This window comes from Watersipora subatra, chromosome 5 (assembly GCF_963576615.1).
Source record: "Watersipora subatra chromosome 5, tzWatSuba1.1, whole genome shotgun sequence".
NCBI lineage: Eukaryota > Metazoa > Bryozoa > Gymnolaemata > Cheilostomatida > Watersiporidae > Watersipora > Watersipora subatra.
Genome location: NC_088712.1, coordinates 43776793 through 43789673, shown reverse-complemented (window position 1 = coordinate 43789673; position 12881 = coordinate 43776793). Strand labels below are relative to the sequence as shown.

The 12881-nt window shown below is 37.9% G+C and overlaps 1 protein-coding gene across 1 annotated transcript; it reads left to right on the top strand.

Moving 5' to 3' along the window:
- The first annotated feature begins 321 nt into the window (after nucleotides 1–321).
- Nucleotides 322–699, top strand: LOC137397390 (uncharacterized). The gene has a single exon (XM_068083681.1). It carries the CDS (start codon nucleotides 322–324, stop codon nucleotides 697–699), a length of 378 nt encoding a protein of 125 aa, XP_067939782.1.
- Nucleotides 700–12881: the final 12182 nt, after the last annotated feature.

Genomic DNA, 12881 nt, shown 5'->3' with positions numbered 1-12881 from the left:
ATCAGCAGAAGATGTGCTTTCAAACAATGCATTGATTGATCTAACACAATCATTTCTGAGTGATTTATATTATTCCTATTAAACAGATTAGCATTTTTATCTGGTCTTGTATGTAATCTGGTTATAACAGGTTAGCTCAAACCTTCCCAGCTGAGAAAGTTTACTGCTTGTCAAATTTCAAAAAAAGTGAAATATCCTAAATCCCATCATGATGGCATTTCAGTTATGCAATTTGCTGACTGTTGCATATTTAAAGCAGAACACTTGAAGTCTTATTCATTCTCAGTTTAACTTTGAACCCAGTTGACTTTGAACTTTACCATGCCTAAAGTGTTATCTACAGAGAGAAGAGCCATCATTCTGCACCTTCACAAACAGCAAAAGACCCAAAGACATATAGCTGCGGAAGTTGGTTGTTCTCAGAAGGCAGTCTACACAGCAGTCAAGACTTGGACCTCCAATGGCAGTCTTAAACCCACCTACTCTGCTGGACGACCCAAGAAGACGGCTATCCGTGAAGATCGGTACCTTGTACGAAGATCCCTCGCTGACAGACACCTGAACAATACTCAACTTTGTAAGGAGATCAAGGACAACAGAGATATTGAGATCCACCCCAGTACAGTGGGAAGAAGACTGCTTGCAAATGGTTTGAAAGGCTGCAAGGCAAGGCGCAAGCTCTTAGTTTCTGAGAAATAGCAAAAGCGTCGTCTAGAGTGGGCTCAAGATTAACGATTCTGGACAACAGCGCAATGGCAAAGGGTCTTGTTCAGTGATGAGTCAACATTTACCATCCAAAACCACTCTGGAAATTGTTATGTGAGGAGACGACCTGGAGAGGAGTACAGCCCGGCTTGTACGCTACCAACCATCAAGCACCATACTGGAGTCATGGTATGGGGTTGCATGACAGCTTTTGGTGTGGGAAGACTCTCCATTTGTGAAAGCATGATGAATGGAGACAAATACATCAAGACCATGGAAGATGTCATGCTTCCAAGTGCTCGGAGCCTGTTCACCAGCGACGACCAACCCTGGTACTACCAGGATGACAATGCACCCTGCCACCGTGCTAAGAGAGTCAAGGAGTGGATGACCAGAAGTAATGTGAGGGTAATAGACTGGCCAGCACAAAGCCCTGACCTGAATCCCATTGAAAATCTTTGGCAGCGTATTGGTGTGATAGTCAGCAAAAACAAACCAAAGACAAAACGGGAGCTCATAGAGAAGATTATTCATGCTTGGCATCACATCATCACTCCTGAAGAGCTCAGAAAGTTGGTAAAAAGCATGCCTCGACGGTGTCAGATGGTGATCAAGAACAAGGGCTGGCCAATAAAATACTAATGCTCAGCTCAAGACACCTTACCAGTCCTTCTGAAGACCAAGAATAACCCAACGGCCTTTTTCAGGGCCACCAATTTGTATAAAAGAGTTCGTTTGTATCATATTTTATCAATTTTCACTAACAACACTCATAGCCTGCAATAAGTCTGCCTTTCGGTAGATCTACCCCCAGCGATACAAATCTGAGAATATTTTCGAATATTTGGCATCATCCTGTTTTGCAGAATTTTCCTTTTCAAATGATATATATATATATATATATATATATATATATATATTGATGGGGTTGAGGCACTTAACTCCAAAAAATTTCTTAGACAACAGCATATAAACATACATATTTGAAGATTTAACTGGTGATTCCAAGTTTATGCACACCACTGTATGCATCTTGGAAACTTTTGCAAGCCTCGGTTGTCGCTTTTGTAACACAATATATCTCATCAAAGTCCTGTCCTGAAATATCTGTTGTTGGTTTGTCTAAAAATGATAAACTATAATTTTTGTTCATGTCTTCCAGTGTGTTGCCTATCAGTATGAAATTCGGATAAATATCTTAGTGGGCCTATTACATTTTCTATTGATCTTTTAAACCAGTTAATGTAGTTGTTGTCTTAGTGAAAAGTTTTACAAATCTTTTACAATGCTATGGCCGTCAGATGAGACACGCTGAAGTTTTTCATTGACTTTTTCATTAGATATGCCAAAAAATATTTTTGCAAAAACTTGTTGTTTTGGTTTTTTTCTGGCAAAACCGATTTTTATTTTACAAGCGCACGTAAAACCATGCTCGTCATCCTCTTTTCATGCTAAAGAAAATATTATATAAAAATCATTGTTATGTTTGCCACCATGAAAAATAGAGCGGCAAGAATCTGAACTGAGTTCAAGCAATAAACTTTGCAATGGCACGGTTGGCTCAGCAATTACCTATATTTGGACATTTCCATTTGGCATAACACATACCCGGATCTTTGCCTTTCTGCATGAATGCCTAAAAATGGCAACAAATTGTATCAATCTTTCTGTCAAAAAAGATCATTAGAATAGTTAATAGATCAGTCATAAGAAATATGTGGCGAGCCTGTTTTGCCAATATGTACATGTACATGTAGACCTTCCTTGCTGTTAGATCAACTCTTATTCTCTAACTTTTTGTAACAATCTAGATTGTTCACCAATTTTCAAAAATTCTACAGTGTTGTAAATTTAATTCTCTCATATGTCAGTTTTTTCCACGCTGCGGTTTTGTCCCTAGAGATATTTTTGCTGCATTCCGCTATTGACATTTTGGTTTTCTTGACTAGTTCATGACACTCAAAGCAAGGAACTGAACATAAAGCAAAGTAGGGATGTTATTTATTTAAATTTCAAAGCAGTCATTTTTATGTTGTTTAATTTTCTAAGTTTTTATTTTCTAAATCTAATCTTCTGATTGATTGAGACAAAATAAATTTCTTGGCATCAGATCATGCATAACTTACATAAATTTTACAAGTTTAAAATTTATTTTAAGATAAAACTGTAACTTAACAGGGAACTTTTTTAACTGAAACTTATTACAGAATCCATGCGCAAAACCAATGTGAAGTACATTTTTTGGAAAGAATTTAGTGGTTGTAACTGGATATATGCACAAAGCACAGAATTCAGGATTTATATAGATAAGTTAGTTAGCAGAAAAGATGATGCCGCCTAGGTAATTTTTGGTAGGTTTTGGGGAAGAACTTTGATTGTTGTTTTGACATATATATACATATATATATATATATATATAAATATATATATATATGTATGTATGTATATATACATTATATATATACATAAATATGTATATATATAAAATTGTTTCCTCACCCCGGATACCCCGTATGGGTGGTAAATTCTGCTCTTTGAGCACTCGCCTCAAAATCTTAGCTGTTCCCAATAGCGCAGTTTTTTGCAACTCACCTGAGTTGATTGTTGTTGGCAGTTGGGCAAGCCACATTTTATGCGCCGGTTTTATTGCGCCCAGTGCCCCCAATGACTACTGGGATTACAGTTGTTCTTACATTACAGCATTTTTCAATCACTTCTCCAAGAGGGAGATATTTCTCTACCTTTTCTTTTTTGTTGTTGTCTATATTGTAGTCATTGGGTACTGCTATATCTATTATAGTAGCTCTCTTGTTCTCCTTGTCTACCACCCCTATATCTGGTTGGTTTGCTAGGACATGCTTGTCAGTTCGGATGTAGAAGTCCCAGAGGATCTTAGCACGGTCATTTTCATTGACCTAACCAGGAGCTTCTCACTAGTGTTGTGGTTTATTAAGGCCATACTCATCACATAGACTTATATACACAACACCTGCGACATGATTATGCCGCTCAGTGTATGCGTTTCCTGCTAGCTGCTTGCATCCACTGATGATGTGTTAGATGGTCTCAGGTGCATCTTTGCACAGTCTGCATCTAGGATCGTCTCTAGTGTGATAAATTTTCATTTGGAGTTGTCTTATTGGAAGCACCATGATTAGCGACTCTGTATTGGCCGTTAGGTTTCCTTTGTTCAGCCACATATATGTCTGGTGAGGATCGCCAACCTTAGATATTTGTTGGTGGTAAGCACCATGAAAAGGTTTCGTGTGCCAGTGATTATATATATATATATATATATATATATATATATACATACATATATATATATATATATATATACATATATATACATACATACATGCGTATATTTATAGTTGAAATGCAGCCTCATCAGTGCAGCTCATCGTAGCTTGTGCGTGGCTCATCACATTTGTGATTTAAGAACTCTGGTGTCAGATTCAATTTCAAAGTCTTCATTTTCTGATCATGTGGACAAATATATATATATATATATATATATATATATATATATATATATATATATATATATATATATATATATTGGGAACAGCTAAGATCTTGAGACGAGTGCTCAAACTCCCAGCTCTCTGGTAGGAGACCCGAGTTAGAGCAGAATATACCACCCATACGGGGTATCCGGGGTGAGGAAACAATTTTTTTTATATATATATATATATATATATATACATATATATATATAATAGCTGCATTACCCGCTCACAGAAACAGGTTCACGCGCAGCATAAGGAGTATTGAGAGTGGTCTTTCTTACCGTATAATAACTCCAAATATGCAGTCTACTGAAATTGTTGTCCTGATGTATTATTTTATAAATTGTCTACTGAAATTGTTGCCCTGAATATGCATACACACATTAGATGTCAATAATGTTGAAAAAATTAATGGAAATCTACAATGTGTGGTACAGCTAGATGCATGTAAAGTCTACTAAGCGTTCTAGATTCATGTATCTAGATTCATGCGCCTGCCCATACCCGTCTATATTTGCAGTTGACGATCGGGCACTTCTGCTGCCGAGCCTCCGCCTTCGCTGACCAGTCTTTACTCACCGAGCAGTTGAGAATCGCACTCTTGCACTCACCACGCAATCAATCGTATCACACTCGCAATCAATTAGCCCGCACCCGCCTCGCAATAAATCACCTAGCAATCAATCGCTTTGAAATCAATCGCCTCGCACTTGCCAACTCATTCATCCGGAAAGCTGCGCCTGGATACTCCCGCTGAACTCGGGGCAAAAATGGTCTCCTGTGCATCCTCCGGATGATGCCACGGCCCCATTTTGCTAGCTGCATTACCCGTCCACGGGAACAGTTTCATGTACAACAAGTGGTTTATTGAGAGTTGTCTTTCATACTGTAAAACACTTCCAAATATGCAATCTATGAAAATTTTTTGCCCCGATCACACTAAGCATACACATATGCAGCCATATATGTCAATAATGTTGGAAGAACAATGGAAATCTGCAATACGTTTTACAGCTAGTCTACAATGCATCAGTCTCAAACCACTCAAATCGGCATTGCCCTATTTGTGTACAGTGAACTGATAATGAAATTGAATTTGCTAGGCAAACTGAAAACTGGCAGTATTGGAAAGTTTTGCATATTCTAAAAGGTTCTACCAAATATTTTTTCCATTGCCAGCATTTATTGAATGGAGACTACATGTTTAAAACACTAATCATAGCTCACCAGTTTTTGGTCTATAGCCTGTGTTTTGACATGGTATATACAAACAGTAATGAGGTTGTGTCAATTAAAATTATACGTATTACGGCACAGACAGTATGATGTCACAGCAGATAAAGTGTTAGGACCTTACAATAATAAAATATAACGCCAACATGATAGCCATTTTATGAGACAAAATAAGGATAATGAATATATGAAAATATATATATATATATATATACTGAAAAATATGTTAGAAAATGCTGCATTTTTATAGCAAAACATGAAGAACATAGCATGACGTAACAATAGCACAATGTTTTTTCAACGCAACACTTGTAGAGAGACAAAATCTTTTTTTTCTGTTGGGTGTATGAACAAACAGTTTTCGGCTTTTGCCTACTTTTAGCAGGCGACGTACAGCTGGTCATAGCTAAAGCAGGGTGACACTAAGTTGATACCTGCTGTTCTCAATTTTTTCACCATCGCCTATAGCAACCGTCGGAGTACTCGTGCAAGTTCTGTAGTAGTAAGTTACAGTAGGCTTACTCGTAGCTGGAAAAAATTACTAAATCAGCTGCTGAAGAAAATTAACTTGTCCAACTATCATAACAGTGGCAAATCTAACGTTATTAAGTAGTCGAGGTGTGGCGATTCATAGGCAATACAACATTGAATAAAACGTACTAACCTTTATGATGTAGAAATTTAGTAGGTAAAACGCAGTAGCATTAGCCGTGCAAGTTCTGTAGTAGCTGTAGTTCTGTAGAAATCGTAGCTGAAAAAAAAACGAATTTAACTCAGAGGAAAATAAACATGTTTACTACCACAAACAGTGGCAAATCCAACGTTTTCAATTCTTTCACCGAAGTAGACTCATTTATGCGTTCTCTATGGTTGACCGCCATAGACTAATTTTTGTGACTTTCCCAGCAATTGCTAGTAACCGAATTTTAATATTCGTTGGTAGCATAACTAACGATATTTAGGACTTTTATGATAGTGACATTGTTGTCCTAAGATTTCTCTATAAAATTAGCCTAAAGTTTAATATTTTAATCTTTGTTTTGGGATTTCCAACTTAAAAACGAACATTTTGGTGTAGGTTTATCAAAAGCGTGCGAATTTAAAAACAAATAACTACTTATGTTGAGGACATTGTAGCCTATTCAAACTTTTGTGATTACACAAATAATTAAAATAGTAATAGCAGCAATGACTCTGATGGCGATGAAAGTAATGGTTTTTGTAAAAATAAGGAACATTGCAGAGGATCGTTTTGCTTTGTAGCTTCACATCGCTTTATCAATGCACGAAGTATTGATACGACATATTTTTTGTTTAGCTGTGCTTGTTAACATGTTGGCAACATTAAACATATAACCAAAACCAAAGTTCTAGATAGAGTTTGAAACTTAAAAAATATTGTATACATATTAAGCAACATCGGCATAAGGCTGGCAGTAGGCCGATAGCTAAATTTGTACATGAACGCAAGTGAAAGGGTTATGTAGTGGAAATGTGGCAATTCATAGACAATACAACCTTGAATAGGAAGTAATTACTTTTTATGTAGAAATTTAGTAGGTGAGAACTGTGGGTTTTCCAGTGAGGCCTGAAACCAATGTTTGCGTGACCTTCTGGGTACGCGCTGGCAGTAAACATTAATTGCATGTGAATAAATTTTCATTAATTTATTTTATTTAATGATTAGTACACTTGTATAGTTGTATAAGCACTTTTGTATAGGCCGCAAAACACAGGACGGTGCTTTTTAATACGACAACAACTTTGATGTTTCAAACGCGCCAGTGTCGTTGGGCACCGTAAAGAGGCGCGCTAACCAGAGATGACGTGATTTTTGTGTAAAAACGATGAATAGAGTATGTATAGCGGCGTCTACTAACCAGAAATTCCCGTTAACGCGTATAGATACCTAATAGCAGCTAATAGTCCGATAATTACGGTACTCTATAACGCGGACACATACATACACACGCAGATACACAAATACACAGACACCGATTGTTGTTTATAAAGTGGACATATCAAAAAAAATTGTTTCCTCACCCTGGATACCCCGTATGGGTGGTAAATTCTGCTCTAACCCGGGTCTCCTACCAGAGACCTGGAAGTTTGAGCACTCGCCACAAGATCTTAGCTGTTTCCAGTAGTGCAATTTTCTGCAACTCACCTGAGTTGATTGTTGTTGGTATTTGGGCAAGCCAAATTTTATGCGCCGGTGTTACTGCGCCCAGTGCCCCAATGACTACTGGGATTACAGTTGTTCTTACATTCGAGCATTTTTCAATTTCTTCTCCAAGAGGGAGATATTTCTCTACCTTTTCTTTTTCTTTGCTGGCTATATTGTAGTCATTGGGTACTGCTATATCTATTATTATAGTAGCCCTCTTGTTCTCCTTGTCTACCACCCCTATATCTGGTTGGTTTGCTAGGACATGCTTGTCAGTCCGGATGTAGAAGGCCCAGAGGATCTTAGAAAAGTCATTTTTTGTTCACTTACCAGGAGCTTCCCACCAGTGTTGTGGTTTATTAAGGCCATACTCATCACATAGACTTCTATACGCAATACCTGCGACATGATTATGCCGCTCAGTGTACGCGTTCCCTACCAGCTGCCTGCATCCACTGATGATGTGTTGAATGGTCTAAGGTGCATCTTTGCACAGTCTGCATCTAGGATCATCTCTAGTGTGATAGATTTTCGTTTGGAGTTGCTTTGTTGGGAGCACTTGCTCCTGGGCTGCCATGATTAGCGACTCTGTATTGGCCATTAGGTTTCCTTTGTTCAGCCACATATATGTCTGGTGAAGATCGCCAACCTTAGATATTTGTTGGTGGTAAGCACCATGAAGAGGTTTTGTGTGCCAGTCAATTTCTTCATCATCAGGGCGTAGGTCCGTTGTAAGAACAGCCGATTGAAATTCAGCTAGCAACTTATCTGAGATGGCCATGGAGGCTGCATATGCTTTGATGCTTTGCTCCTCCTCTTTCACTGTCTGTTGTACACTTTTGAGTCTCCTACCGCCATCTTTCCTATCAAGATACAATCTAGTAGTATCAGATTTTGGGTGGAGTGCTCCATGCATGGTCAGCAGTTTACGTCAACTTGTAAACTGCTGATAGGAAGCCATCAAAGAAACTATATCTGTTTCTTTGATGGCTTCCTCAGTCCACTTTATTGTGCCTGCTAGATATCTTATTACTGGCAGTGCGTAGATATTTGTTGCCATGATTTGGTTCTTGGCATTGAGCGGGCTCTGTAAGACCTGCCGAAGGCGTTTCTTGTATTCAGTAATGGCTTTGTGACGAACCTCGGCTTCGTGGTTGATGTTGCATCGCATAATCCCCAAGTACTTGTACCCTTCTTCTATATCTTTGATGGTACCATTTAGCATTCTTAGGCCATCTGTGAGCATAGAATGGCTTTTCTTAAGAATTAGCCTTTCAAATTTCTCAATACCGAAGGTCATTCCGATTTCCTTGCTTTATACCTGAGTGAGGTGTATTACCGAATCAATGTCCTTTTCTTTGTTAGCATACAGCTTGATGTCATCCATGTAGAAGAGGTGGTTTATCTTGGTGCCACTCTTAAACTGGTACCCATATTGAGTCTCCCCCAGCATATTGCTTAGAGGGTTTAGGCATATGCTGAAGAGCAGCGGTGATAAGGAGTCACCTTGATAGATGCCTCGCTTAATTTTTACACTCCCCAGCTTTTTGCCATTAGCCTCCAGTTCCGTCTTCCATTTGGTCATTGACATCTTGATGAATGCCACAAGAGCAGGGTGAGCATTGTACATACTGAGGCACTCAAGTATCCAACTATGGGGAATTGAGTCATAGGCCTTTTTGTAGTCAATCCAAGCCATGGCAATATTGGTTTGCCTTCACCTGCTGTCTTGACAGACCGTCCGGTCGACCAGTAACTGATGTTTAGCTCCTCGGGTGTTGCGCCCAATTCCTTTCTGAGCACTGGTCAAATAGTGACTCATGTGCTCTTCCAGTTTGTCTGCAACTATTCCTGAGAGCAGTTTCAAAATGGTAGGCAAGCACGTTATTGGTCGATAGTTTTTGGGAATCGGCCCCTGCTTTGGATCTTTTATCAGAAGTACAGTTCGTCCTTTAGTCAGCCATTCTGGTTGGTCACCTTGTTCTATTAGGCATTCCATCTGCTTAGCCATTCTAGTGTGAAGTGATGTCTATTTTTCTAGTTCTGCATACGCTGCACTCTGCACTTGATGCCCTCTTTGCTGATGGTGAGTCCTTGCTGAGCCACTGTGTGTTGATTGTTCTCTTTAAGCCTCTTCAGTCAACTTGCAGTGGTGTTATGAGTAGTCTCTTTTTCCCAGATGTCCTTTCAGAACTTTGAAGTGCTAGATCGAGGAGGCTCAGACATTGGCCTCTGCAGTTCACCTTTGAACTGGGAATACACTCTAGATGGATTATTGATGAACAGTTTGTTCATTCTCTTGTTATCCCGCTCTTTGGTGTACCGCTTCAGTCATGCCGAGAGTGCTACTAGCTGCTGTTTGGCAGATTCTAGAGCTTCTATTGTGGCTTCCCTTTTTGGACGCTCCAAACTGTGGTTAGATCTCTCACTGAGCCTACTAACTTTCTTGCGCAAGTCCTTGATCTTATTTTGTAGCCTCAGCTGCCAGGATGGAATGGCTTGAAGCCTTGTTGGCATTGGCTTAATATCCATCTCCTCTAAGATGACGGTTGCTGTACTGTAGATTAAGGCATTAGTCTCACTGATTGATCTAGTTGAGATCGACTCCACTGCCATGTTAATGTCTTCTAACAGCTTCTTAGGTATGGCCTTGCTAACTCTTCGTAGTGGTACCCTGCTTTCTTAATCATTAGCAGCAGACATCTTGTTGATGATATTTTCCGCAAGCTCTCTCACCCTTGGGTCAAGGTCCAAGTGCAAGTCTTCTTCAACCCGTGAGTCAACAAATGGTCGTGTATGCGTGACAGTGTGTGTTGATATGCACTGCTTGTTGGTTGAGGTTACTTGGGTGAACTGTTCCATAATTTCATCTACCTCAAGTTCCGATATGAGATGCCGCTTGATTATGTTACTCCTCTGAGCTACAAGTTGCTTAGCGGTTAGTGGCAATTCAGGGCACATGTTTATCCACAGTTGCCGCATCCTATATATATATATATATATATACATATATATATATATATATATATATATTTGTTCACTTGATCAAAAAATGAAGTCTTTGAAACAAAATCACTAAGTTTGTATTACGTTGGTTAAACACCTAAACAATATTTCATCAGCATCTAAAAACCTATGATCTTCTACTTTATCCTAAGTATATATACAATCAGACTCCAAACAGAAAGTTTAGATTTTAACAATTCATTTACAGTGTGATTCTGCCTGGCAATCTTTGTTTGAACAATAAATTAGTATTAACTGGCAAAACTATAGCTTGTAACCAACTGGTGAGTGATAAACGCCCTAAATCTGTGATGAAGTATGAAGTATGCAATGATACCAACAATAACAACAGTTTCTCAATTTAAGCACTTGCTAAAATGTAAGGAACAAAACTATAGAGTTTACATTACAAATTTTCTACTAAGTTTGTTAAATGTGCAACGAAAAGATGAGAACCTTATGACTATTTAATAATATTGAATTGAAGCAATTCAGAAGAAATTTTTATGCTTTCGTCGGATAATTAATGTAAGAGCTGAACTATATACTGACACGAGGTAGTTCTGTATTAAAATATTTGAGCTTACTAAATACGTCAGACTTCATTTCAGACAGAATAACTAGCAATAAACATACTACTCGCCGCGAGAATGAGCAAAAAAATCAAAGTTAGGTATACAAACCGAGAAAAGCGTGTAAACTGGAGAAATATAAATTAAGAGTCTATATAACTAAAATATGATTGTTATTAAGCGGACCAAAAATGTGGTGAGGACCACCATCTGACACAAACAATTCGCATGACTTAGATGCCGGAAAATGTCATTTTTAGTTGCATTCAAGCGAAAAATGATGTACAAAATCATAAAGTTTATAAATATTTTACTGAACTAAAAATTCCACTGCCATACAGCCCACGACCAAAGTGATATTGGAAAAAATAAAGGGTACTGATTTGTTGAGAAATGCAATATTAGCAGTCAAATAAGATAACTGCAATGGTCGCTGTAATATACCTGGTGTGGGTGTTATTATATACAACAAATAGCAATAATGAAAGGAAAAGATTATATGTTTCTATCTCTCCTCCTGCAAAAAGAGAAATGCAATATCAGCCAATATTAGAAGTAAAATGCACTGATATTATTAGAATAACCAACATTATTAAAATTGCAATAATACAAAACCAGTGCACAACTTTTTGCTTACATTTTAAAACGTCATAGCTAACAATATCACGAACTTGTGATATTTATATAGAGTTTAAAAAAATCTGTACTACGTATTCATTGTTCTGTAGTCATTCAAACTTATAATTAATTATTGTAATAATCTTATTAGATACGTTAGAAAAAATATCATCAAAATTCCCTTCACTTACACTGTGTTAGATTTTTAGAAATCTGTACTATGTAGTCATGGTTCTGTAGTCATCCGAACTTATAATTAATTATTGTAATAATCTCATAAGAACCGTTAAAAATATCATCGTCATTTTCTTTACTTACCCTACAGGATGAATTTATTTGCGGAGTTATATTTCGCGATAATTGCCATTTCATGCATATTCGCGGATTAATTTATTCGCAGCTGAAAACTTTCACTCTCTATGAAGACTTAACTCTATTATGTCTACCGATAGAGTTAATCCTAAGCATGCGCGCATTGCATGTTTCGTTTTGTATTTAGCTTACAACTACGAGGCGATCGTGCTAAGCGTTCAGAGGCTTTTACGAATATTCATAGATTTAAAGGCCTTTGATCAACCAACAATTTGTGGTAAGTAATGAGTTTTTTTCAAAACAATTTACTAAAATAGTTGCATTTTACTTTGGTTGTTCGGTATAACACAATACTTATTTTTTTCATCCTTTCCGCTTCATTATCTGTTTTAGTGTGAGAGAAGGATTTTTCTTCATACACGCAAGCACAATGACTGCAAGGGTGGTATATGTCATTCTTAAAAGATCACCAATTATTCAGGGAGGTCTGGAAATTGAGGTAGAATTGACCGCAGCTACTTACGAGGAGAATATATCTGTTTAAAAAGGAACAAAAACGCCTTTACGAGCACCAATCTTTGGCCAACCCGCAGAACTTTGCAATAGTAAGCCATAAGGAGAGTTCTGATGATAACTTCCTTACTAACCATGTAGTAGCGGAAGAATCGCTTTTACCATCTACCCTAGACAGTGACAGCGATATAGAGCTGCTATTACCAAAATAAATAATTAGAGAGCACCATTACACGCTAGTAT

What these genes read in the sequence shown, in the direction of transcription:
- LOC137397390 (XM_068083681.1), top strand. Translation starts at nt 322, where the DNA reads ATGCCTAAAGTGTTATCTACAGAGAGAAGAGCCATCATTCTGCACCTT.